This window comes from Psammomys obesus, unplaced genomic scaffold (genome assembly GCF_907164565.1).
Source record: "Psammomys obesus unplaced genomic scaffold, mPsaObe1.curated_primary_1811, whole genome shotgun sequence".
Lineage (NCBI taxonomy): Eukaryota > Metazoa > Chordata > Mammalia > Rodentia > Muridae > Psammomys > Psammomys obesus.
The window spans coordinates 2,813,727-2,839,381 of NW_026590503.1; the positions used below are offsets into that span (position 1 = coordinate 2,813,727).

At 46.7% G+C, this 25,655-nt stretch overlaps 1 protein-coding gene across 2 annotated transcripts in view; it reads right to left on the bottom strand.

Moving 5' to 3' along the window:
* Ptprn2 (protein tyrosine phosphatase receptor type N2) overlaps positions 1 to 25,655 on the bottom strand; it is a 695,487-nt gene that overhangs the window by 403,981 nt on the left and 265,851 nt on the right. For both annotated transcript variants that reach the window (XM_055607544.1, XM_055607543.1), the window contains exon 4: positions 13,367 to 13,469. In XM_055607544.1, coding sequence (XP_055463519.1) covers positions 13,367 to 13,469 — 103 coding nt within the window. The remainder of the gene's footprint in view (positions 1 to 13,366; positions 13,470 to 25,655) is intronic.

Below are 25,655 nucleotides of genomic sequence, written 5' to 3' on the forward strand. Positions count from 1 at the left end.
ACACACACACACACACACACACACACACACACACACACACACACACAGTGTCTGCAGTGATGTGATATAGAGCACAGGCATGGGGCAAGGCAGGAAGGTCTGTGGAACAGGCAAAGGGTGCTCCTGCATTGATGCATCCTGCATTGATATGGACGCTGAACACAAGAGCAGAATGTGGCCTTGGGAGGATGGAAGAGTCAGGCATGATCCCCTTAGCCGGGTCCAGCCTCACCCACCTTTTAGCATAGGGGTGCCATGTCTGGCTCCTGGCCTACAGAGTGGTCAGTCTGTGACTTGTTACAATGGCCAGGCTCTCCATAGCAGCCATTCTGCTGTCAGATAACCTTTGCCATCAGCTGTGCCACAGATGTCCAGGAGGAGAAGTCTGAAGCTGGAAGCACCTTAGGTGTGGGTCTCACCCCGTGGATTAACTGGTAGGGTTAGCAAGAATATGGCCAAGGAAACCAGGCCCTGGGGGCATCTGAGCCTTACAACTGTAAAGAACAGAGCAAATCCACAGATAGTGTGTCGGAGCGGTTAACAGGCCTGCACTCGAAGTCTGCAAGAGCCACAGAAGCTTTGAGAGGCGCCAGAGGAGGGACCAGGCATCACAGATCCTGAACAGGGTCTGGGAAAGTCAAAGCAATGGGACACAGATTCCAGGACTTAAGGACCCATGTGGAATGCCATGATGGAGACAGGATGGGAGAATGTCAAGATGACATCAACCAATTAACTGCAGTTAGCTGACCCCATGCTCATAGTTCTTCCCAGAAAAAAAGGCTGCCTGCCTGGATGTGGGCAGCACCCAGCTGCACCGAGTGGCCGGTCCTCCACACCAGCCTGGCCCACCAGTGGGGATGCTTTCTGATAGAGGAACGAAAGGCATGCAGGCTCTTCTGTGCGCCTGGACTAAACCCAGATACATAAACCACACTGCTAATGAGAGTCAAGACTTCTCCAGCAGACTGCAACTAACGGCTGGGAGTGCTGACAGCACGCTCTGAATTCTGATTGCTTTTGGGCTTTTCGATTCATTAAGCCCCTTGTTTATGTCTAGAAAGGAGATGGGAATTAGTCAAATAGGTCAGAGCCTCTGAGCCGCTGTGGGCGCTGGCTGCCCACATCACACTGTCTTCAGAAACGTCTCCAAATCTGCCATGTCAGCCAGCACCAGATCATCCTCCCCCAGACCTCCAGTAGTCCACCTCCCTGCCTCCTGGCCCCTGGCAGGCTCCTGGATCAGTCTCCAGCATCAGCCCAGCAGGCATGCCATGCCTGCCTCTTCTCCCTCTGCCCTGGGGAAGACTGTTTCCAGCTGGAGGCTACATCTTTTCTGAAGCAGGAGCACAGGCTAGCCCCACCCCCACAGGCCTGGCCTCTTCTGCCTCACTCAGCTCTCTGTAGATCTGTGCTGGGCAAGGAGGTGGCGTCACCAGGGCCATGGCACAAAGCAGGCAAGTTCAAATGTACAGAGCTGCATGACCTCACAGCTGTTCTTGTGTTCTTCACTTGGTCCCCCAATGCTAGTGTCCACTGAATACTTCTATAAGTATGTATTTTTCTTTTGTTGGTTCCTTAGCCACAATACTGAGAGGTTGCTTTAAGGTGTGCAGTAGTTGCCTGTAACTGAGCACAGGTGCCCGGGAGTGGCATTCTCAGTTCAGCTGAAGCAAGGAAAGAAGAACAGCAAGCTCCCTCCCTGCCGGCCCGTATGTGACAAGCTGTGTCACCACAAATTACATTTACAGTTACGGACAAGCCCCACAATGTTGAACACTATTTGATCCATCAACTCTGCATGAGATTGGAACAGCAAGAGGCAACCGCAGGTCTCGGTGCTCAGTGGCCCTTGGAGTGTACTTCTCTGTGCGGCAGCCTGGCTTCTTTTCCTCCTCTCACACCTATGACAGGAGAGCTGCTCCGGCTTCTGGGTCCCTGAGAGAGTACTAAGTTCACTGTCACATCTGAAAGCTGCTTCATGGCATGTGGAGTTCTGAGTTGATTTTCCCCTTTCCCCAGTGTGTTCTTGCCTTCAGCCCAACAACAGCCAAGAGCCACGAGAAAGTAGCCTGCTGTACTCTCTCCCTTCCTTCCTGCACTCTTGCCAAGGTTTTGAGCTCTTTGATCACAGTGTGTCTTGATTTTTCATATTTGTATGTTGGGGGGCTTATACAGCTTCCTTGGTTGTTTTATGGAATGTCTCTTGTAGGTCGGGCATTTGGACACTTGGTCCCCACATGTTGTAGAGCAGTTTCCTCGGTGACTGAAACACTCCACTCTGCTGGGAAGCCCCTTCACACAGAAGTTAACCAACTCAAAATACTTCAGGAAGTTCCTGAAACTGACTATACCAAGTAGGCTTCTACCTCCCAAAACTATTACAAGAAAAGCTGCTGAGAGTGACTCTCAGACAAGCCAAGCTACTCTCTTTTCTTAATTTATTCATTTTGTATCCCAATCCCCCTCCCTTGTCTCCTTCAAGTTCCATCCTTGCTCACTCTTCAGCCCTATTCCTGTCATCTCCTAGTCCTCAGAAAGGGGGAGCCCTCTTCCCTTACCAACCAAGCCTAGACTATCAAGTCTCTTCAGGACTGCCTGCATCCTCTTCCTCTGTGGCCTGACAAGCCACCTCACTAGGGGAAAGTGATCAAGGAGCAGGCACAGATTTCATGTCAGAGACAGCCCCTGCTCCCCTTACTAGAGAACCCACATGGAGACTGAGCTGTCATGGAGACTTTGCTACATCTCAGCAAAGGGTCTAGGTCCTCCTAGCCCATGGTCCTTAGTTGGTGCATCAGTCTCCACAGGCTCTCTCCTGGGCCCAGATTTGTTGGCTCTGTTGGTCTTCTTATGGAGCTCCAGACCCCTCTGGATCCTTATAAGCTACACACACACACACACACACACACACACACACACACACACACACACACACATACAGACACTTTCATGAGACTCTCTGCACTCTGCCCAAAGTTTGGTTGTGAGTCTCATCATCTGCTTCCATCCCCTGCTGGGGGGAGCCTTTCAGAGGACACATCTATGGGAGGCTCCCATCCTGTTCCCTCTCTTCAACCACATCTGGTGTCCGTTCTGTTTGCACTTCTGAATGAGAATTAAGCATCCTCTATAGGGTCTCCTTGTTACTTAGTGTCTTTCGGTCTGTGGATTTTAGTATGGTCATCCTGTATGGCTAATATTTGCTTATGAGAGAGTATATCTTGAGACCAAACCAGACCAGCTGCCTGGAAGAAGATGACCAGCTGACCTACCTGGAAACTGTTGAGACTAACTAAGCCACCTCAAAAGGTCACTTTCAAACCTGTTGAACTGCCTGCCAGGCTATGCAATGTGCTCCAGGTTCTCAGCTTTGTGAACTATCTCCCATGCTGGGGTGGGCTTTGGTGGGACAGCTGTCCTGTGAGTCATTCCTGCTCCTGTAAGTAACCTCTTGCCCATAACCCTCTGAGTAACCCAAAGGCTCTCTGGTGGTATCTGTACGTGAGCTCACTATCTGAGGTGAGTATATGTGTATGTGTGCACACGTGTGTGTTGTGTGGTACGGTGTGTGTGGAGGGATGTCACACACCCCCTCGTGGTGGCTCTGTTTGTGGAGGTTATAGAACCTTCACCTGGTGCAGCCTTGCTGGAAGAAGGACATCTCTGGGGACAGGCTTGGGGAGTGTACAGCACCATCCTCCTTGCAGTTCACGCTCTGGTTTGTGTTCATGGACTTCCCCTCTGGAACGATAAGCTGTAATAAACTCCCCTTTCCTTAAAAACGCCTTTGGTCATGGTGTTCTATTACAGTACAGAGAAGTAGATAATGCAGTGGGTCTCTAGGCTCATCACTGTCACCACGTGGAAACAATTCCATCTTTTTTTTTTCTAATTTTCTAATACTTCTATCTTTCCCTCCCTGAGGTCCTGCTTTTTGGTCCCTGAATGTCTGTGAAGTCGCTGGTGATGTTTACTTCGCTATCTTCTGTTTTCTTATTGCTGTGTCCCAATTTTACTGAGTTTTCTATGTGTCTTACGTGCTCTTAGCCTGGGATGCACCCTTCTCACCTCCCACCTCGTGCTTCCGTATCACTCTGTCTGAACTCACAGGTCTCACTGTCCTGCCTCTTCTCCCGTCTGGTAACCCTTGATTGCATTCTACACACTGATTTTATTCCACTTTGGGTGATACATACTCTTGCATTTCTATAACCTTTTTCTTTTTCACTGCTGCTTTTGTTGTTGCTGTTCTTGTTAAGATAGCGTCATTTGTGCTATGTCGTTTAATTTGGGGGCTTGAACTCGTGGTCATTCCACCTTGCTTTCTCCAATGCTGAGATTACCATGCCTAGCTGCCTAAACAGCCTCAGTCTCCCCTACCCCCAGAATAGCTGGCATCCCACTGGGTTCTTAGGAACATCTCTACCATTCAAGTTATACCCATAAAACAAATATAATGATGGCTATGTAGAAGTTATTCCTCTAGAAGCCTGACATCTCTGCTGCTTGATTTCATTTTATGGTCATCTTTTGGGGACAATATCTTACACACTCTGGAAAGGTTGGTATGTCACATAATGAGATGTCTCCCAACCCCACAAGACACGGTGACTGCACATTTTCTGGTACCGAGAGACTAAGGGGCCTGTCGTCTTTTGGTTTGTTTGCTCTGTCTTGACCAGACTCATGACCCAGGCCTAGTTATCCACAGTCTGAAGAAGCACACGGCCAACCCCAGCAGCACAGGTGAATGGAAAGGTCTCCACGTCGTGGAGATGATTTATGCCCTGTAAAGAACGCACCAGTGACACCGGATGCAACCTGGTGACGACAAATACCTCAGAGAGCCATCTTAGTGTTTACGGTTCTAGGAGCCTCATCCACAAACAAATCCAGAGTAGACACTGGAGAGGACTACGTGCAGAAGGCACAAAGAGAGCTCTGGGTGCCGGAAACATTCTTCTTGTTGACTTGTGTTCCTGGCACTCACACGCAAGTGCCAGTCAAAACGTGTCAGATTACACGTTTGAGAACCTCTGCTTCACAGAATGTAAGATTTACCTTACTGAAACAACCCAAGGCCCCCAAAAGTATTGTCACCCAGCTGTGCCCCCTACAAAGTTGCCTTCTCCAAGGATCTGCCGGCCTAACCTTACATCTAAGCCCAGCCATCAGCACCCCATTTCTCAAGCCGGGCATCTCCGAAGACGCAGCAGGCCATATCTGGGGTGGGGGCGAGGTAGGTGCCTGAGACACGTGTCACAGTGCATGTGAGACCATGGCCCGCCTCAGTTGAGCCACCATATCCACTTTTCAGACTGCAAGCTAGAAGTTACTCCAGCTGCCGTGACTCCCTGACTGCCCACAGTCTTGCTGGGCTTGGCTCCATAGCCCTCGCCGGCTTGGGAATTACTGAGGTAGCATTCCAAGCAGGGCATCACCGGTCCCTGTATAATCCATGTGGCCTGATCCCGGCAGCACATCATTTAGTGCTGTAGGGACCAGGCCCCAGATGAATGAAAGTGTTTCCCCCATGGTAGACTGGCCCGAGGGCCTTCACACCCATCCACACATCCATCCTCTAGGGGCCTGGATGGCGACCAGAGGTCAGGCCAGACTTCCATTACTGTGGCCACCGGCTGCCTTAGAACTAGGGGAGTTGTCCTTTCATCACTGGCTAGCCTGGACCACCCTCCATCCCAACAGCAAGAACTGCAGCATGTACAACAACAAGCTCCTCTCATGAGGTCTGGCTGTGGCCACATGCTCATCCTACCACGGCCTGTTCGTGTGAGAGGAGCACACGTGTACAAATGGGCTGCAGCAGGCTGGTTCCTGAGCACGTGAGCCCGGAACACTGTTTAGGCAACAGGTTCATGGTTTCAGTGTCGGGTTTCATAGAACACATCCTCTTCCCTCAGGTGCCTTCTTGACGTGTGTTTTGTGTTGGACCAGGAAGCATATGCCTTGTCTGAGACACTTTGAGGTTGGGAACTTCTGGGTTTGAGTGATGTTTGCACAGGCAGAGGGGGAGATATAAGACAAGGCACCAGGTTAGACACGACGTTGAGTTGGATTTTACATGAGAGGCTAGCATTCGCTTTGTACGTACATTTGGTGACCTCTCCCCTTGCAGGTGACAGGCTTGTGGGATCACGCACTGACTCTCTATCCTGTGCCGTCTTTTAGGGTCATTGAGTGAGCCCTGTGCCCAGTAAGGGGTCGACTTTCCTGTCTGCAGTTGTCAGTGCGAAAAAGCAGTCTCAGATTTTGGATTTCTAGGTTAAAGGTACCTCAATTTGTGAGTCTGTATGTGCAAGCCTGCATGTGTGCATGCACATGTAGAGCGTGTGTGTGCGTGTGTGAGTGTGAGTGTGCTGCCTTCCGCAGACTTCAATCCTACATTTTAAACAAAGGCAGATGCAGAAAATCACTTGTACCACCCTCTGGAGAGGCATTGCCGGAATGAGGCCATGAGCCAGAAGAAGATGCAGCGCCACCTGGGACATGGCCAGTGCCGCACCGCCCTGGGTAAGGGCAGCTACCTCATCCCACCGTCACCAGTCGCGCCATGCTTGGGCTTTACTGTGACCGCAACACACTTTCGGAAATGTGCTGGGCTTTAAGTGGAAGGAACTCTTTACAAATTCCTCACGTAAAAGTTAACTGGGAGTCATATGCCAGCTGATGTTGCATGCGACAAGACAGATTTTCAGGGATGTGTTGTTGGGGTGTCTAAAGGAGGAGGAGTAGAAGTTCTAGACTACAAAGCAAGAAGGGTGGGAAGAAGAAGAAGAGGATAAAAAGGGAGAGGAATGCAAGGAAGCAAGGAGAAGGAGGGGGTTATGAAAAAAAGGAAGGAAGGAAACCGGCAGGCAGCAAGCCACTACTCTTACGGGTGATATCTGCACATATTTAAAATGATAGCAAGGAAACACAGTCAAAACTGCAGTGAGATAGCATCTCACCCATTGGGATGACTATTATCAAAGTACTGTGAGGATATAGGACGAAAATTCTCACATTGCACACTGCCAGTGAGAATGCAAATGGGTGTCATTGTTGTGGAGAACAATACAGAAGGTCCCAGGAAGTCTGAAAGCAGGACGGCCACGGAATCTGCTCATTTGTTTCCAAGCATTCATCTAAAGAAAGTGGAATCAGCAGAGATGCTGGAGCTGACTAACTGAAGCACTGCTCACAGCTGTCACAGGAGGAGATGGGTCCAGGCATCTGCTGTGGATAAATAAATAAAGTGCAGAACACACACCACAGACTAACGTTCGGCTATAAAGAATGAAATCCTATCCTTTACAGCAGAGTGCATGGAACCAACAGGGCAACATGCTAAATGAAACAAGCCAGGCATTTTGTCATCCCTCACGCGGCCAAGATGAATGGAGGACAGTAATCACCAGTGGCTGGGAACGGTGAGGGAGACTGGATCCTAAGAACCAGGGCACAGAAAGAAACAGATCCTGGTGAGCCACAGCACAGGACTGGCAACAGCTCGAAGTAACACAGCCTGTCCTTTGAAAGGCCCAGAGAGAGAAACTTGGACTCTAAACACAAGAGATGGATGAAGGAAGGGAAGATGGCCTATACAAAGATGATCATTGTACAAATGGCAGCCAGACTCAGTTCATGCATGCTTGCCAAAAGAATCTCCTAAAGCTGAGGTTCAGCAAAAATGTCCTTGGTCTCTGGTAATCTCAGGTGACAAACCCATTCTGTCACCAGGTATGGTGGCCAATGTCTATAGTTCTAGCACTTGAATGGACAAGGCAGAAGGAAATACCATGAGCTCTAGGCCAGCTTAGACTACAGAGTTAGACCCATTTAAAAACAAAAATAAAATCATCCCTGCTTTGTTGCTAATTTCTGGTCCAGCCATGGCAAACACAAAATTTATGGGGCAGTTCAGAGTTCTCTGCACCTCAGATCACAGCTAATTTTCCTGACTACTTTTTAATGGATGGAATTTAATTTTCTATGTTATTGGATTGTTATTTAGCTGGTCCATTTACTCCTCCTGTATTTTGTTTATTTTCCTCTCCAACTGATAATCAATGCAGACAGGGGCAGATGATGAAGATGCCTTTAAGTGGCCTTATTTGTTTCTCCTGTGTCTCTTCTGTGCACGGGACATAGTTTGTGACCCTGCAAAAAGTCACAATGATGGAGTGGCCACTGTCACTGTGTACCACATCCCAGCAATCAGCATGGACTTTTACGAGATCACTTGGCTTCAAAGGAGTCAACAATTTGTGGGAGTATTTCCACCTCTAAAAAGCTGGAATAAGCTGCTAGAAGTTGCCGTGCCAGAAGCTAACACAGAGCCCAGAAGACTCAGTGACTGGCATTTCACGTCATTTGGTTTTACACGCAGGCCTGGGCCAACCAACAGTGACAATGGAGGTGACCCCCACACACAGCCTACAAGGCCTGGTTCTCATCTCAGGAACCGCAACACACAGCCGGCTCTTGGTTCTCAGTGACCCTGTGTGTGCCAAGCCCACTCTTCGCAGTGATATCGAGCATACCCTACATGGCTCTGTCCAGCTCAGTACATCACGTGGCCTCTGCATAAGGAAAGGCATTTTTATGTGGGGGAGGACAAATGAGCAGCTGGGACCGCTGCCCCCTCAGCTTATGGATCAGTGGGGATCCCGAAACAAGTACCAAACTCTCTTCTTTATCTCCCCACTCTCTCCCTCTCCTCTGAAAATGGAGCCAAGTGTGTGCATGTACTAGAAGGCACCCTATCACTGAGCAATCCTATTACTCTTTTTTCCTCCTTCATTTCTTAAAAACCTGGGCCAGGGTCTCATTCTGTAGCTCAGACCTTGTGCTTGCTTTATGCCTCAGCCTCCACCACCTGACAAGAGGTGCATGTGTACCCCACAATGTCTGGCCTCATCTTCACTCTGAATGAATCACTGGTCTGAAGTGAGCTGCTCTGTCTCTCTGGCGATCAATGCCATGTATGAAAGAACTCCAAATGCCATTTTCATGGCCAGCTATGGGCAAGCAAAGCCCTGAGTCCATGTGAAATGGGGAACCAACCCAGGCAGGAGTCTAGATCACTGCTGTCACCTACCCTGTAATTCAGACGCATTGCAGATCCTTCTCCTTTCCTTCTTTCATGATTTCAGTCACTTCTGTGACTTACGCTGGTGGGGGTGGACTCTGGTAGAACAGGAAGGAAGTGTCTGGGACAGGAAGGGAAACAAAATGGCCCCTACTTTCTAGGATTTGGGGACACATGGGCTTCTTTAATTAATAATGTAATAAGTCGAGCAACAGTACCAAAATAACTGGGCACGGGGTCTTTTCTGAGACTCATACTCCAACCAAGGACCATTCATGGATATAACCTAGAACCCCTGCACAGATGTAGCCCATGGCAGCTCAGTATCCAAGTGGGTACCCTAGTAATGGGAAAAGAGACTGTCTCTGACATGAACTCTGTGGCTGGCTCTCTGACAACCACCCCCAGGGGAAGAACAGCCTTGCCAGACCACAGAGGAAGACAATGCAGCCAGTCCTGAAGATACCTGATAGGCTAGGGTCAGATGGAAGGGGAGGAGGACCTCCCCTATCAGTGGAGTTAGAGAGGGGCAGGAAGGAGAAGAGGGAGGGAGGGTAGGATTGGGAGGGAATGAAGAAGGGGGCTACAGCTGGGATACAAAGCAAGTAAACTGTAATTAATAAAGAAAATAAATTAAAAAAGATGAAAAAATAATGTAATAAGTCTTCTGCTTGGAAACCTGGGGTGATGGCTATCAGTGAATTTACAATCAGACACAATTATTTAAAATGCTGAAGAAGACAAACACAAGTAAGTCATGCTGCAGAGGAAAAGCAAGCCTAGGTACTGCTAGCATGGACTCCCTGCTGGGCTCCTGCATGCCTCTCAGAAGCTGCTGGAGTTGGTTAGGAAAACTATACTTCAAACAAAAGTACCCAAGGGTAGATCTGAGAGAAGGTCACAGATGGATCAGGAAGGAGAAGCCGAGTGGGAGCAGCAGCACCATCCTGAGGCGAGAAGTGAGGATCACAGCTGCAGGGGTCTGGACAGAGACGCAGCAGGACCGTCCAGAGTGCAGGACAGTCCTAAGGCATAATACTGGCAACGCAGCAAGCTTGATGACGTGAACATGACAAAGGACGTTTCACTGAGAAGATTTATTAAGCCAAAGTATGAACAAAGACATCCTAAGCTCACGTAATGCCACAGTCATTTATATTTGTAATTAGAAACACAGCATATATGTGAAATTATAAACTACATAGATATGTACTGAAAATAGTGGGCACACATATACTTTTGAATCATCCATTGGAAGCAGAAAAAGTATTACATAAACAGGGCCACAAAAAAAAAAAAAAAAAAAAAACAACCTCAAAATTTCTAAAAAGTTCAAATCTAACACCCGACTGAAAAGCAATAGCACTTGACTCTAAAATTTATAGGCAAAAGCAAAGACATGTGAGAAAAAGGGAAATTTTATATGCCTTGATGTTCCAGAAAGATGTGAAGGGACAGCCCCAGGTACACAGAGAAAAGCTCAGGAGGAGGTGGCTCCAAGGCAACAATCAGAAGCTGCAAACAAGATCCTAAAAACAGTAAGTCCAAAGACAGCAGAAAGAAAAGACCCAAGAAACGGGTTTTTAAAAATTATTTTAAGGAGATGAAAAGAAAACGTAAGTTTAAACCATCACAGAGATTATAGGCACACAGGGCTGAGCCCTTTCTTCACGCTGGCAGAGCAGCACGTGGGCACCCGGTTAGCATCCCGAAGTCTCTATGGAGACCGATTTCTTTGAAGATACTGACAATGAAAGACTGTGAGCTTACGTACAAAGAAAGATAATGCTTAAATATATCACGGACTGGATCATTTCAATGATAAAGAAAAGTTTCCCAGTGACTTTGGGGGTAAAAAAAATGAGAATTATGCAATTGACATGTGAGAGTGATATGGTGGAGAAGCAGGGGGCAGGAAGCAGGGGGCAGGAGGAAGAACAGGAAGTTTAGAACAGGAAGCATCAGGCAGGGAGCTGGAAGCAGAGAGCAGGAAACTGGGAGCCAGGCATAGCGAGCAAGTTACAGGGAGCTGGGGCCAGGCTGTGCTGTGCTCCTGGTTTGACTGTGGAGTCTCCATGGAGTCCCATAGGCCTATAGCATCCTCTAACGGGAATCTCATAGACTGATAGAGATAAAGGTGAGAGACCACGGGGTCAAAGTCAGGGGGTTCATGGGACCTTGTGGGTATAGGGAAAGGGCTCTGACCTTGGGATGCAACACAGTGGAGTCTGGGCCTTGTGTCTGGAGCCAGACACAAGACAAGAGTCTGGCCTCCCTCTGCTACACTGACCGTGGACAACACGCCAGGGGTCAGGCCAAAGCAAAGACAGAGTCCAGGGACCAGGAGGACACAGGAGCTAAGAAGCCAATTCTCCTTGACAGGACAGGGCTCATAGGATGGACAAGAGTCTGGAGAAGAGCTGCCAGTTTCTCACAGAAACTGGTCCTTAGAGATGGATGCCTGGTCTTCTCTTCCACTCAAGAGGAAGGAATGAACTCAAGAGAGCAGAGGTCTTTTTTAAAACCCTGCCACAGGCCATTTCTGAGTCAGAACAGAAATTCTCCTCAAAACACAGGAATGAAAGTCACTGGCTTAACACACAGAGGCCCTACTCCAAAGGAAACAGTGTATGGACAAGAGCAGCACACAGTGTGGGCACAAGGCAGGACAGACGACTCAGTCATTGAATGCAGGCGAGCGCTCTGGCTCTCACAAGGAAAAGAAGCCCAGATAAAAGACTGCTTTGCTATTAAGACTTTAAAAGACACCATCTCAGTTGTCTGGGGTGTCAGAGCTCAGGGTCTCTGGGGTGTCACTTTGAAAGACTAAGGACCGGCTCCACTGGGGTGCAGGCTATAGCCGTGTCTCTCACTGTTCCCAGCTATGTCTCTTCTTTGCCTCCCAGACTCCTTGGGCTGCTACTCCAGATTCTCCAGTACCGTGGTTGCTCGCCCTTCCTGAGGCCCCCAGTCACTCCTGGGCTGAGCACTGGGATCTTTCAGATGGACCGTGGTTACCAGTTGTGACCTGAACAGTAGCAGGAAGGGTGACTGAAGACAAATCTCAGGCAGGGTCAGGGCACACTTTGATAAGGTTTTATTTTGTCTCACACTTCCCCGGATAGCATTCCCTACACTACCAAAAATACTGGCATTTTCTTCTCAATTAAGAAAGCATTAAAGACAGGTGCTCAGGCACACAACATGTGTCAAAATATATTCATAATTATTATACACATATATGAATGCACATGTATTATAAACTATTTTCTATAATTTATGCTAATTTTCATAAATGTATATATAACTTAAATGTATATGCAACTTGATGAAAAACATGCACACATCATACCTATATACATGCATACATACATCATACATACATATATACATCATACATCCATACCTCAGTCTCTTTATAAAGGATTCTCCCAGGAATAGTAGCTCCCTCTGTGTGAAGCACAGAGATGCCATTCATTCATACAGACTCTCTTCTCTGTCCTCCTCAAGTGCTCAACAGTTTTATCTGTTTTTACTGCTTTGCTTCCACTAGACTGGAAATGGCCTTCCTAATGACCTGGGGTCCTGATCCATTAGATGCACGTGGTCATAAAGGCAGATAGTCCTATTTTGTACAAGGACTCCCGTAGGCAAACTGTAGTTTAAGAATGTTCTGCTGCTTCGGGAACAGTGGGCCTTGCAAACTAAGGCTTCGGGAAGAGTCCCCTGAGTTCTTTAGTCTCAAAATACTGTGCACCAGTCCAGGCACATTCTTGTAGTTTCTCTTCAGCAATTTTTAAACTTCCTGTTTCCCATTTCCTGACCTCTAGGTCATGGGTCCCCAAGGACATCACCAACAGCTGTAAGAGCAGGGAACGAGATGGCACACAACAAATTTGCTCAATATGGGTTGCTGTGCTTTGGGAGGGAAAAACTGTGACTTTCCCAACCAGTCCCGCTCATTGCATTGCAGTTAACATACTTTCCTAGTAGGAAACCAGACTCCTTGACCTCACTTTGTGAGAGCACAGCTCTGAAGATGCGGGCCTCTTCTGGGCTCTCATAGACAAGGAAGGACAAGGCTCGCCTCTTGGTGACTGGGCACCACAGCACAGGGCTACTCCACCTTTTCCTTGAAGAGTGGCCTCTTCCTCATGGATAGCCACTCTACACCAAAAAGGCTGTCAGTCGCTTTGCTGTGCTGAAAGCATCCAAGCTTAACAGTAAGTCTGTGCCTGGGAGGGAGAAGAGGCAAGACACGACCACACATACCTGGCTGGGCCGGAAGCTTCCCCGAGCCATGGGGAAGCCCTGGGGAGGTCGGCGAGTTCCTGGGCCATCACGCGCTGGGTATAGTCGTCCTGCCACGTGAAACCTGTGGGGAAAGGAGTATAACCTGAGCATGAATTTGCAAATGTGGCTAAACTCTCACCCCAGATTCCCAGAACACAGATCCCTGGTCTTCCTGCAGAGCATGGGACCATGTGCAGCTCTGTAAGATCCCCTTGGCTTTCTCAAATTTCCAGACCCCATGACAATCAGGGCTTTGCTCCATTGTTTTAAAAACAGGTGCAGTAGGGGCTGACGTGGCTGGCAGACAACGGAGAGCCAAACCAAGAGAGACGTTTCTCTAGTGTAGAGATGGACCTTGTCCCCCTGGGTAGGAGCTGACAGCAAGGATGCCGCCATCGCCAATGGGCATGTAGCTGCCGGGCACACTCAGCACGCCCACTGTCTGCTGAGCTGGCGGCCAAACCACAGTGGAACGACTGTTCCCCCTGACCCATCCTGCCCAGAGCCCAGCGTTTGGCTGGATAGGGTTACACTCCTGCAAGGCAATTACCGGGGATTTAATGTAGCAAATCTCAGAGCCAATTACACTATATTTACACTCAAATGTTGTGACAAAGAGCTTCACAACAAGGGGGAAGCAGTTACGAAGGCAAAAATCCATGCGATTGTGCATTAATTACATGCGCTGTGGACCACATGATAATTATGCGCAGAATTACCAAATAACTCCCAAGAATAATTATTATGCAATTCGTACATTTTAGATCTGACGGTAACGCGTTCACACTTAGAGCTACTCCATGCAATTATACGTAATTATCTAATCACTAAGCATCATGTAATTACAGAGGTATATTTTTATGCTCTGTGCAAAAAACAAGTCACAAATCCTTCAAACCAGGACAGTTCAGTGTATGTACATGTTTGCACACGTGTGAATGTTTACCCCCATATGTTCATGTGCATGTGATCATGAATGTAAGTATTGTGCATACATGAGTAGATGTGTGTGCATATTTGTGTGTGTGCACTCACATGAGTGCATCTGTGTATGTGAATGCCCCTGTGTGTGTGTGTGTGTGTGTGTGTGTGTGTGTGTGTGTGTGTGTGCGTGTGTCTAGTATGGTAAGGAAGTCCAGAGCGCACACTCTGGATGAAGTTTAAAGAAGCCAGAAGTGGTTTTCATGAACATATTTCAACATTTTGAAATGCAAATGTGAATTGCCAAAGCTTACAGATGGCAAGAATCAAATGGCTTGCCTGTCCTCAGTCCTGGGAGGCCCAGTGGTGAAAATGCTGGGGGGTCTCTGGCCTCTGCCCCAGGTCCTCCGGAGCACCTCTCTGTGGAAGGTAACTCAGCACAGGGAGCTCAGCCCAGCCCAGCAGCCTGCTGTGCTTGGTGTTAAGGCAACAGAAAGGCAGGCCCTCTGCCAGGCACGCTTCAGAGGCCTCTCGGTCCATTCCCAGGAGCCTTCTCAATGGAAAACGCTTTTGCGATGTTAACCCAGCAGCCAGCATTTTAGGTTTAGAAAACAAGCGTATTTTAAACATGCCATTCCCCAAGGACAGCCTTACTATTAATATTTATCAGGCAACCGATAATTGAGAGCATAGAAGAACTTTGCATGAAAAAAATTTCATTAAAAATGACATCTTCTGGGCTAGGGAGATGACTCGGTGAAGTGCGGGGCTTGCATGCTCAAGCACTGTTTGATTTACAGACCCCACGTCTGGAAAGCTGGGCACGTTGGCAATGCTTGGGACCCCAGGACTGAGGAGGCGGGAACAGCGGGACTCCTGGGGCTCACTGGACAGTCTAGCACACTCGGCAGGTTTCGGGCCAGTGAGAGACCCTGTCTTAAGAAACAGAAGAGGTTGCTCCTGAGAAATAGCCCCCTGGCTTCCCGTGAAGGGCATGCACACGCATGTGCACACGCATGGCACGCGTGCCGGCGAACACTCAAGTGGCACTCTGTAGAGTGTGTGCTGAAGAGCGCACTGAGCACTGCTACAGTGCTGGGCGCGGTGGCGAGGCCGCAGGGGCGCGACCGGCCAGCAGACTGGCGGTCTGCACAGGCGTCCACGGGCGACCTCGACCCCACGCAGGGTGCTAAGGTTCCACTTGAGAAAAAAAGTAAGTGCTTTCGTGTGTTGGGAAAAAGGGGGGGGGGGGCTGAGCATCGCTTTGAACTTCCAAGGAAACAAAGACGACCCGTCTGCCTGAACGGGAGGACATGGACCGTGGGCAGGAGAGGAGGAAAACGAGATTTCCACTCAGTCAGTCCATCCACTGACTGCTTCCGGCAACCTGAGACAGGGAGGGCCAAGGGTGCGAGAACGAGCAAAGAAGGAGCCTACAGCAAGGCTTCATGCCCTTCTCCTGGGTGCCCAGATGTAGTGTTGACAACACCAACCCATGAATGCCCTGGGACAGGCACACACACACACATATACATACACGTACACACATATACACACATATGTACACACACATGTACACACACACGCACATGCACATGTACACACATATACATACACACATATGTACACACACATATACACGCACACACACATACATACACACATACACACACATATACACACACATATACACACACGCATACATACACACACATACACACATGCATACATACACACACATATACACACACGCACACACACATGCGCACACACACACCCTCCGGTCACCATCCACGCTCAGCAAAGGGCATCCCAGCAAGACCTGAGAACATTAGACAGCCGTGGGCTCCACAGAAAGTGCAGTCTCCCGTCCCACCTTCCAGGCTGCGCATCCTGAGGCTCCTCCCTCCTGAGACAAGAAGAATGCCCTCACCCCATGACTCAGCTTTGAAGAACACTGAGCTGGGGGAGTGACCCTGCACCGCCCATGATACACAGGGTGGCGTGGACTAGAGGCTCTAACTCTCACCCTCCCCACCCTCAGAGGCAGAAGAGGCTCAGAGGGATTTGAACCTCCTTTGAGGTTAGCTGCAAGGAGTACTCTACCCTATCTTGCAGAACAGCACCAGTTAAAGCTGGACAGAGCACAGAGTTTAAACAGAGCCCAGGCCCTTATACAAACCACACAGAATTCAGTGGAAATCACTGGTCCCACCAAGGGATACCTCAAGACCAGGGATGGGGTACCTCAGGCAGAATGAAAGCAGAGTTAAGAGACAGCAGCACTGGAATGGCATGAGCTAGAGCTGTCAGATTGTAATTTAAAGCCGTAGCTCCAGTGAGCTATGAACCCATACGAAACAAAAGAGAAAACAAAGAGCCTTAGCAAACACAGGGGTGATAGAAAAACAACAGAAACAGAAGGATCATAACCAAAGACGACGACAAGAAAACAGTTCTGTGGGTACACTGCTTAGGACGAAAAGGTAAAAAGAGTCTGTGAACTGCAAGACAGAGTTCAATTACACAAAGTCCACAGGCTGCAAAAACAACGACGGCACCCGGAGTCTCTGGGGTCATAACCAAAGGTGTACCATCCATGCCAAGAGACTCAAGGAGAGGACAAATAAGGCAGGGCCCAAAAACCTGCTTACAGAAGTGATGGCTCAAGATGTCTCCATTTAGACAGTAGGCTTGGGGCTGGGGTGAGGAGATGGCTCAATGGGTAAGAGCATTTGCTGCTCCTGCAGAGGACCAAAGTTCAGTTCCCAGATCTCACATCAGATGGCTCACAATTGTCTGTATCTCTAGCTCCAGGGAGCCAATGCCCTCCCCTTTCCTCTATAGGCATCCATATGCAATACACACATATATTCAACAAATGTTACATATACATAGATACATATATATGTACATGTTATGAGACCTAAAACTAGAAACTTATTTTAAAAAAATTCAAAGAAACTGAGCACAGCCCACACAGCAGACCCTGCCTCCTTGTCCAAGATTCATGAACATTAAATTTCTGAAAACCTATAAAGAAAAAGTCTTGATGCTGCCCCAAATGACTCCTTACCTATATGGGACAGGTGATCCAAAGGACAGGATTCACCATCAGAAGGTAAGCCATGAGGGAAAAGTGCCAAAGAAACATTCTGAATCTATCAGACAGCCAGAGACAACCCATGGGGATGAGATGTAAATAAAGAGACTCTCAAACGAAGCAACAGGAGCTTTCACCAGAAGGGCTACTCTAGGAAAACACAAAGTGAACTACGTGGAAGCAAAGGAAGTGGTGGGAGAAGGAAACAACCCCAGGAAAGAACATAACTCACACAGCGCTGCTTCTCCCAAGCCTGTGTTTGAACATGGAATCACATATTATAACATCCACATTTTCCTAAGGACAGGGAGAGGAAATGATTAGCAGCTATGTTATAAATGAGTGGGTAGGCCTGTCAAAAACAGGCTAAACTAGGGTACTAACAAACTGCTGTAAGCCACATACATGCAACATAATATTTCAACAAACCAGGTATTGAGGAAAAACACCACCGATAAAATGAATTTCCAAATACATCAAAGTAACCTAAGGAAAACAAAATACATACATACAGAGGGAAAGGAAGAAAGAAAGAAGGAAAGGAAGGAAGGAAGGAAGGAAGGAAGGAAGGAAGGAAGGAAGGAAGGAAGGAAAGAAGGAAGGAAGGAAGGAAAGAAAGATGGAGAAGAAGAAAAAACAAGCTGGGAGTACAGCTCAGCACTACAATACTTACTTAGCACATGTGAGGCTCTGAGTTTGATACTCAGCACCAGAAAAAAAGGAAGAGCAGGAGGAAAAAGGAAATGGAGAAAGGCAACATTATACCTTAAAATGTCAATAATTATATTCAATATCAGTGTCTTAAAATACGTAATGAAAAATATTTAATGTGTCACATTTTCTGTATCCATTCTTCGGTCGAGGGACATCTGGGTTGTTTCCAGTTTCTGGCTATGATGAATAAAGCTGCTATGAACATAGTTGAGCAAGTGTCCTTGTGGTATGGTGGAACATCTTTTGGGTATATGCCCAGGAGTGGTATAGCTGGGTATTGAGGTAATGCTATTCCCAACTTTCTGAGAAGGCACCAGATTGATTTCCAAAGTGGTTGTAAATGTTTGCACTCCCACCAGCACTGGAGGAAGGTTTTCCTTGCTCCACATCCTTGCCAGCATGAGCTGTCACTTGGGTTTTTTATCTTAGCCATTCTAATAAGTGTAAAATAGAGTCTCAGAGTCATTTTTATTTGCATTTCCCTGAGGACTAAGGATAATGACTAACATTTCTTTGAGTGCTTCTGGGCCACTGGTGATTTCTCTGTCGAGAATTCTCTGTTTAGATCTCCACCCCATTTTTAAAATTGGGTTATTTGGTTTGTTGATGTCTAGTTTCTTGAGTTCTTTATATATTTTAAATGTCAACCCTCTGTCAGATGTGGAGTTGGGGAATTTTTTTTTTTCATTCTGTAGGCTTTTGGCAGTGCCCTTTGCCTTACTTTGCCCTTGCTTTTTAGTTTGATGAGGTCCCATTTTTTAATTGTTGATCTTAATGCCTGAGCTATTGGTGTTCTGTTCAGGAAGTTGTCTCCTGTGCCAGTGAGTTCAGCACTCTTCCCCACTTTCCTATCTATTAAATTTCGTGTATCTGGTTTTATCTTGAGGCCTTTGGTCCACTTGGACTTGAGTTTTCTGTAGGGTGATAGATATAGAACTATTTGCATTCTTCTACATTTAAACATCCACTTAGACCAGCACTATTTGTTGAAGATACTATCTTTTCTTCCATTGTATAGTTTTGGCTTCTTTGTCAAAAATCAAGTGTCCATAGATGTGTGGATTTACTTCTGGTTCTTCAATTCGATTCCATTGATCAACCTGTCTGTTTTTATGCTAGTACCATGTAGTTTTTATTGCTTATTGCTCTGCAGCACAGCTGGAGTATTTCCCAGCCATTAAAAACAATGACATCATGAAATTTTCAGGCTGGGACTAGAAAAGACCATCCTGAGTGAGGTAACCAAGACACACATGGTATGTACTCATTTATAAGTGGATCTTAGCCATAAAGTACAGGATAACCACGCTACAAACCACAGACCCAAAGAAGCTAAGTAACCAGGACGGCCAAAGCAGGAGGGATGCTTGAATCTTACCGAGAAAGGGAAATAGATTAGATGTTGGGGATGGATGGAGGGAGGAAACTGGGTAGGGGGAGGGTGGGGGTGGTAACAGAAGAAATGAGGTGAGTGGGGGATGGATAAGAGAGTACTGAGAGAGACAACTATATTTGGGGGGCATCTCTGGGATGAGCTAGAAACCTAGGGCAATGGAAACTCCAAGGAATCCATGAGGTTGACCCTAGCTAAGACCCCTAACAATGGGGAATATGGAGCCTGGACCGACCATCTTCAGTAACCGGGCAAGAATTCAATGGAGGGATTTGTTCTCCAATCCAGCCACAAAACCTTCTACCTACAGTTTGTCCTGACTACAAGATGTGCAGGGGTAAAAGATGGAGCAGAATTTGATGGAAGGACTGACCAATGAATGGCCCAGCTTGAGACCCACGCCATGAGAGGGAGCCCACCCCTGACACTATTAATGATACTCTGTTGTACTTGCAGGCAGGAGCCTAGCACAACTCCATCAGAGAGGCCTCACCCAGCAACTGATGGAAATTGAGGCAGAGATCCCCAGCAAAACATTAAGTGGAGCATGGGGAATCCTGTGGAAGAAGGAAAGGAAGGATTGGAGGAGCCAGAAGAGTCAAGGAGATCACAAGAAAACTTACAGAATCCACTAAGCTGGGCCCGCAGGTTAGCTCATAGAGACCTGACTGCCAATCAGAGAGCATGCATGGAATAAACTAGGCCCTCTGCACGCGTAGAACCCAGTTGTGCAGCTGGGTCTTCACGTTTGACTCCTAACAGCAGGAGCAGGGCTGTCCCTGACAGTGCCTGCCTTTGGGCCCCTTTCCCCTAACTGGGCTGCCTTGTCTGGCTTCAATAGAAGAAGATGTGCCTGGTCTAACTGCACTTGATATGCCAAAGCTGGTTGATATCTATAGGCGGTGTCCCCTTTCCTGAGAAGGGCAGGAGGGGTGTTGCAGGGGTAGGGTAGTGAGGTGAGACAGAGGGACTGGGAGGAGCAGAAGGAAGAGAAGCCTCAATTGGGATATAAAATAAATAACTTAATTTTGAAAAGTAATGCAAAAAAGTAAAATACTTAAATATTCAACTTCATACTATTTATGTAAAATTTCCAATCTAATTATATAGGGAAAATATGGTGAGTGGCAGGGGGTGTTTCCAACATGGACTCTAGTGCCTGCTTTTGCATCACTTCCCCTGGCAAGGCTGCCTGTCCTGTCCCCAGGAGAAGAAGATAAGAGCGGTCCTGATGTGACTTGATGCGCTGGGGAAGGTTAATATGGGAGGAGGAGGAGGCTCCCTTTTCTGGGGAGAAAGGGAGACAAGCAGGGGAAAAAGGGGGAGAGGGGAAGGAGGGGGGACCCTTGGGATGTAGATAAACTAATATAAAATTTAAAAAATATATATATAGGAAAATGAAATTAAGCACATGGATAAAAACACATCAGGTAAGCAATAAAGAGCAGCAGCCTAGGTTATACTAGCACCATATGAATGAGCCTTCAGGATAGAGATGGCCAGAGGCTGAACAGGAACACGGCAGATGAGCTGATCCTCAGAAGGCAGCAACCCAATCCTAAGTAACCTGTGCCAAACAACCTAACAGCAGAGCATGTAAGGCAGAAATTATCTCTATGAGGAGAGGCAGACAAATCCACAATGTCAGAAACAGTTTTCAAAATCACTTTCTTAGCTACACAATCAAACAGAAAACAAGCGATTCTGAAGCACATCAGTGCAATTGATGAACACTTTCGGATCACTCTACCCGGCAAGGACAGGACACAGACCCTTTCCAGTCCCCTGAGCCGTGGAGCCAGCTTGGCTTGAGCTGGACAGAGGCATCATTCAGTGTGGGCCCAACACAGCAGAGGCAAGCTGGAAGTCAGCGACCAAGAGACAGTGGGCGGATTCCAAATGCAGACGCTATACATATGCATTAGTAACCCACGGTTCAACGATAATCCAGGGTAGAAGTGAATTGCGCTGAATAAAAACGAAAATGTGAAAGCATAGCCAAGCTTATGGTACACAGTAAGCCCGTTCAATGAGTGGAAATTGTAGCACAGATGTTTACAGTGAAGGAAAAAGAAAATTCTCTAGTCAGCAACCTAAATCCCAATCGAGAATTGACATAAAAAGCAATACAATACACTCAAAGCAACAGTATAAGAGACAAAGTTGATGAATTTTAAATTAAAATAAAGAAAATCTGTGACTTCTAACAAGACCAAAAGAAGGGGCTTGTCAATCGCCCGTATTACCAATGACTGATGTAGCAGATGCTGCAGATATCAAGGCAAAAATCAAGAAACAAACACCACCACCCAGATGAACTTAGTTCTGACAAAATGAGCCAATTCCTCAAAAACACAAGTAGCCACAATTCAGACATTTGGAAACATATTATCTGAGTAGCTCTATAACTATTAGAAAATTTAAATTCAGAATTAAAATTCTCCCTTCAAAGAAATATGTAAGTCCAAATGGTGTCACTATAAACTATAAAATGCTTAAAGAATTAACATAAATTATGGATGAGTTCTCCAAGAAAATAGAAGAGGAAGAACAAGTTCCCAATTCATTCCATGACTAATATTACTCTGGTTAAAAAAGAAAAAAAAAATCAGATGAAAATAGTATAAGAAAAGATGCCTACAGATGAATTTCCATCATGAATGTAGGAAAGACATGATTGACAATATCAGCAAAGACATATCATGTTCAGAAGATCCTGTTTCCAGCATGCACCTGCAGCTCTGGGGTCTGTCCTTTTCTCCTCCTTTTCTGTGATATTCTCTCAGCCTTGGAAGGGATGCTATGGAAGTACGTCACAGTCATTTATGCTCCATGCTTTGATCAGTTGAGAGTCTCTGCATATGCCACTTCCATAAGCAGAGATAAGCTTCTCCAAGGGAAGCCCTAACCTATTGGCACAAAAATAAGCTTAGTAGGTAGTTTGACACTGTAACCATTTAAGAACTTCACAGTGGTAGCTCTGCAGGTTCTCGCTCTTTCTGTAGATGGTAGGGGGAATGGCTCCATGTGGAATAGTGCAAGTTGGTCACATGTGTTACACTGAAAGCAGAGGCTGTTGAAGGGTTAAAATGGCAGTGCTTCAGACACTGAGGAAGGGGAATAAGAGAGCTGTGGCTGAGTATGAGACAGATAAAAGAAAGAGGAGGACCCAGGGCCAGTGAGGAAAGACTAGATGCTTTCTGTTCCCCAGTGCCCTTGACGGACACATATAAGGCACTGATTATCTTTCTTATAACCTGGTTTCTAATGCAGTTAATTGTAACAGATGAAAAATAAGCAAGATTGCTTCTAACAAGAAGCCTCTTCCTAATTTAGGAAAGATATCCCAGACCATCCTGCCCACATAGGTTAACAAAGAACCTATGCAGCTACTTCTTGGTGGCTGTGAGAACAAAGAGGGATCAGTACCTACAATTAATGAGATTTTAGACACCTGCCAGGTCAGAGGGAGCAACACCAGCCAGTGACTAACACTTAGCAGACAGTCAAGGTCAACAGCTGACAAAGCACAGGTCAGAGATGGACAAAGGGGGTGTCCACCACCCCTAACTGGGGCACATGAGCAGAGCATGATCATCTCCTGGTTGGGCCAGGAGATGATCCTGTACAGGGTGTGGGTCCTCTGTGGGCCTGGTTCATGGCAGCACAGAGACCCAACCGTCTCAACAGAGTTTACCTCAGCCTTTGTTCTGTTTCTGCCATGGTATCTTGAAAGCCCCTAGACAAAGGAGTTCCAAGGCTTTTCCTCCCTTGGAAGCCCTTCCAATCTTGGGAGTTTCTCCCACTTTTCTTTAATTCTCATTTTTCTGCAATTCTTCTTAATAAAGTTTCTTTCCACTTTGCATAACTCCATGAGAGTTCACATGTTTAATCTTCACTGTGTGAAACAATGAACTCAAAGCCTGCCTCAGCATGGCCTTTGGTGAGCTTGAGTTTGAGTGTCTGGCATTTTAGGAGGTCTGAAAAGGCTCTCTTATTTAGCACAGTGCTGTACCCTGAAGCTAAGCTATTGCTATAAGACAAGATAAGGAAATAAGGAGGTGTGAAAATCAGAAGGGAAGACACAAAACTGTACACATCTCCATAAGATGTGCTCCTCTGAGATCATTCTCTTGGAACAAGAAATTCATCACCCAGGAAAGACTAAAGACCAAGTCCTCAGGAAAGGGAAAGTGAAAACTGCTTTATTCGTCCAGGATAGGAGAGGCCCTGAGGCTGAGAGTTTCCCTAGTGGGTTCTGGCTTGGGTATTTCATCGGGCCACTCCCATCACGGTCCTATTTAGCCCCACCCCTGCCCCGTCTTCCTGCCTGTTTTCTCGAAATGTCTTCAGGCCCTCTTCTGCTTTCCTTGTCTATCTACGTCCATCTAACAAACCTTCACTGCAAGTCACTCAAGAGTTAAATAATTGTGTTTAAATCTAGAAAAAAAAATATGCAAAAGACTCCCATGCTAAAAATTTATTTAAATTATCTGAAAAATGGGCAGTGGGTGGTGTCTGTGGACCTAAAGCTCCAAGAAGACAGCTCCAGACACCTTCACACCTGTACTGCGCAAAACAAAAAAAGGAAAACCCTATCCAAACCACAGCAAGGCTCTCTATTTGATAAAAGAGTTTATTAGGAATATCAAATTAACTAGAGTAGTTTCAAATTGGGAGGAAAATGATGATCAATTTCTTGTTTCAAGAAAATGAGCTCCGAAATCTCCCTAGATAGCTACTAATACTACTGTTACGACATATAATTATTGGTTCTAGTATCAGTGTCTCTTGCTGTTAGTTATAAATACGCTTTTATTTTTGCAGGATCCTTGTGATAAATCACTACAGGGCATCCCACATCTAATCTTAGACTGGTTGGTTTTAATTACTATGTTGGTATAGTAATGCAATCTGTGTTTTATGGAAGAAAAGACAACCAGTTCAACAAGACAGAGTGGGAAACTTTGAGATACATCAACATAGACAAGTCCAAATGATTTAAAAAAAAAATTGAAAATAACTCCATGAAATGTTGCCTCTCCCACATGGTATACTGGAATGGTGGGACATTCACAGGCAAGACTGGAGATTCCACCCCCCAGTGCCCGTGCAGAGGAAGTGGACAAAAGGGCACAGGTATCCAATTTAACACTATATAATTTCTAGAAAGAAAAAGACATCACCTTCGGAACCTAAGACTAAGCAAAACATCTTTGAAATGCACTGAATGTCCAAACGAGAAAAACTGATCAACTGGACCCTCTCAAAATCAGAACCCTTCGCTCTGCCAAAAGGAGGATGAAATGATAGTGCCGTGTGGGAGGAGAGCCACGAGAGCTAACACGGGGAGACATTTCAGTGCTGAACCTCCACAGATGGGGAATAAGCACATGAGAAGATTCTCGGCAGTATTGGCCATCAGGGAAATGCAAATTAAACCCACAATGAGATGTCGCCCCGTACCCACCAGAACAGCTAAGACAAGTAACAGCGGCAGCCTGAGCTCTGACACGGATGTTGGAAAAGTGCGTCGCTTTCATATAAAATTAACACATACTTCCTGTGCTACCCAACAATAGATTCTCTGGCCTTTACCCTAAAGGAAGGAAAGTGTGTGTGTGTGTGTCTGTGTGTGTGTGTGTGTGTGTGAGAGAGAGAGAGAGAGAGAGAGAGAGAGAGAGAGAGAGAGAGGAGAGAGAACATTTAATACTGTTTATTATAATAGGCCACAAAAGGAAGCAACCCAGATGGTCATTGGTGAGTCAAGGGCTAATAAGAAAGTGGTGGTATAGCCACATCATGGAATATGATGAAGAAATAACGGAAGAATGGTTACTGTGAACTCTAACTTGTGCGAATCTCCAGGAATCTGTGGTGAGTGCAGAAAGGTGATCTACAAAGGTTGCATACTGGCTGATGTCATTTACATAGCGTCTGTAAACCTACTGGTACGTTCTGTACCCGTCTCTGCAGGGTGAGAACACCACTCCTGACTTACAGTGTATGTCCCAGCTTTCACACAGGTTCCACATTAACTAAGATCTCAGTTAGAAGGTGAGAAGAGCTGATACAGCTATAGACAAGCTGTTAAGTGATAGAAGTGAAGAGCCCAGCTGAGGTTAGTGATTAAGATC